This window comes from Sycon ciliatum, chromosome 7, assembly GCF_964019385.1.
Source record: "Sycon ciliatum chromosome 7, ocSycCili1.1, whole genome shotgun sequence".
In the NCBI taxonomy this organism is placed as follows: Eukaryota; Metazoa; Porifera; class Calcarea; order Leucosolenida; family Sycettidae; genus Sycon; species Sycon ciliatum.
Window position 1 is genome coordinate 29048121 of NC_088649.1, and position 2887 is coordinate 29051007.

The 2887-nt window shown below is 51.0% G+C and overlaps 1 protein-coding gene across 1 annotated transcript in view; it reads left to right on the top strand.

Moving 5' to 3' along the window:
• Nucleotides 1–1448: 1448 nt before the first annotated feature.
• Nucleotides 1449–2887, top strand: part of LOC135821799 (uncharacterized) — a 2231-nt gene continuing 792 nt past the window's right edge. The window contains exons 1-2 of the mRNA XM_065334796.1: nt 1449–2261; nt 2609–2887. The exon at nt 2609–2887 is cut by the window's right edge and continues 792 nt beyond it. Of these exons, the coding sequence (XP_065190868.1) occupies nt 1449–2261; nt 2609–2887 (1092 nt within the window). The remainder of the gene's footprint in view (nt 2262–2608) is intronic.

Here is a 2887-nt window from a genome sequence, read left to right on the forward strand (position 1 = left end):
ATACGCACAAAGGTCACATTTGGATCAGATGGATCCAGTCAACCCTGCTCCCGCAGGGTTGCTCGGATCCAAATCCGAAGGATCTGGATCCGGATTCGACCAATCGATCATTGCAGATCCAGTGGATCCGATGGATCTGGATCTGGATCCGACCAAACGATCACGGCCCTAGTTTGTAGGCATTTTAGTCGTTGTGGTACGCATTCAACCTTCATGCTAGGTTTCTACAACTATATTGACCTGGAAAAGACAAAAATAGTATGGACCCGCTGGGGTGGGCGTTTGCAGCGAAGTGGGTGTTTGCTGCGGACTTTACGGTAAACGCTCACCTCTTTTGTCTATCGTACAGACTTTCAACCCGGGCTGAACTCGACCCGGGTTGAAATTTCTCATGTAAACACAGCCTAACAAGGCGCGGACACGTAGTGCTCCTGACTATAAGTACCGTAAAGTACCGCCAGAGCGCCCCACCATCTCGTCCTTTCGTGGCCGCCTTGTGGAGGTGGATTCCTGTCTGTAGGTCATACGACACGGACCTTGTACAAACATTGCACATTGTGCAGTCAATCCGTACCCAGTTTACCTTCGAGCTCCACATAAAAGCATACCAAGTGTGACCTTAGTACACGAAGGTTCTCACATCGTACAAACTTAGTAGCATTCTGCCATACGATTTTCTTCCCTTGGCTGTAAAATCAAGGTGGGGCGCTCTCGCGAGACGGGGCACTCTGGCGGTACTTTACGGTATAACCAAGAGTACATAACCAAGAGTGTGCAACTGCCTGCACAACCTCTATGCTGTGCTGCGACGGCAGAACTTCACATCACGTGACATGGTTCAAAAGGTTATGCTGGCAAACAGTGCAAAGTGACCACAAGAGAGTTGTACCCAAAGCTGGGCTGCGTACAACCCAGTATCTATCGCTCTCACGCACTAGAGTGCACGGGTTCATCACGTGATGTGAAGTTCTGCCGTCGCAGACCCCATAGCTGGAGTTGCACACTCTTGGGTTATGTACTCTTGGTATAACCATAACCTGATTGGCAGAGTATTGTACTACAGTACATGTCTCCCTGGTGCCCACCCTCTTGACCAGGGATCGCACAAGCCCTGAGTTTTGACGGGTGTGTACGACTCCTGGCATGGCTCTTCCTTCACCTTTGGTCGGTGTACGAGATGCACGAACAGTTTTCATAAGGTGAGTACTTTTTCATGTGCATGACTGCAGCATGCACAGAGCAGAAAATGGAAAGGTGTCAGCACGACTAATGGTTGAAGCAAGTGCCCTCTTGCTTGTTGTATCCCCAAACTTCTGGCCAAGACCTCTGTACGCCAGACCATGGCAGTTTAAAGACCGTGACCAACATCAGAATGCAGCATCACAAGACAATCTTGGCAGCAGCAATGGTAAACATTCCACCACAGATCCGACCAGTGATAAAGTATGATGGCAGCACTGGGTGACCCTAATTCTCCAACAGGACTCGAACCTAATCCTAATGCCGCCCCATCTATTCCGGGTCTTTTCACTAGACATCTCAACCCTAATGCCATTCCATTTACACCACGGTCCCATCAAGGCGCCCCAGCAAATTCCTGGGTACGCTTTGGCTTTATCAACATTTGTAGCCTTGGGCACAAAGTCGACGCCCTGGAGCAGCTGATCGCGAACCAGTGCTGGGACATAGTCGGTGTTGCTGAAACATGGCTTGATGGCACAGTGTCTGATGGAGAAATCCGGATCCCAAACTTCAGTATTGCCCGTCAGGACCGTGCCGGTGGAAGAGGAGGTGGAACATGTATCTACTTCAGGTCGACCCTCCCCGTGAAGCCTCGCCCGGATTTGACGGCGGATGATGTAGAGTGCACCTGGATCGAGCTTAAAGGTGCCCGGGTGCCTCATCTCTTAGGGTGTGTAAACCGGCCGCCAAGTGAAACAGTTGCGTTCTGGCCCAGACTAGAGACTGTCTTACAGGCAGCCACCAACAACACCGGATCGGTCACTATGATGGGCGACTTCAATGTAAATGCTGACCCAGTTTCTCCTGGCCCACAATTGCGCCACATGCATGACACGTGTGGAAGCTATGGACTGCAGAACGTCGTGACAGCACCAACTCGTGTTCTGCCCCAATGTGTGCGTGGAACCATACTAGATCTAGCCTTGGTCAACCATGCCAGCTTAACATCCTGGAACATCGTACCATGTGACATCAGCGATCACTTTGCTGTGAGTGCTTCACTCAGCTGTGCTACTGAAGTAAGCCAGCCAGCGAGTTCGCTCCTCACCAGGCAGCTGCACAGAGTGGATATAGCAGCTCTCCGCGCTGACCTGCTTGCAGCAGACCTTCACATTTTTCCTCCACATGCGAGCGTCGACGATATGTGGTCCACTTGGCACACTAGCATAATGCGTGTACTTGACCATCATGCCCCGATGACCCCAGTTAAGAAGCGTTCCAGAAGAAGGCCATGGCTTAACAGAGACACTTACCAGCTAACGATGGCAAAGAACAGGCTGCACCGAAGATGGCTGCGAGACCGGGCTAACATAGCATTATTCCACCAGTACAAACGTGCTCGAACGGCGGCAGCAAACCTTGTCAGACGGAGGAAAACCAGTACTTCAGTGATGAATGTGTTGTCAACAATCGCAATCCAAGGAAGATATGGTCCCTGTTAAACTCCATCACTGGCAGAGGAGGAAGCAAGCAAGACCCTGCATGTGATGTGAACAAGGTCAGCGTGGCATTTAGCAACATTGTAACTGACCCTGATCGGCCAGCCCACTTGCCATTACCGAATGGACCCCCAGCTGAACACTCACTCAGCTGTCTGGGAACAGCATCTTATGCTGCTGTGAATAAGCTTCTGCAAGCGATAATT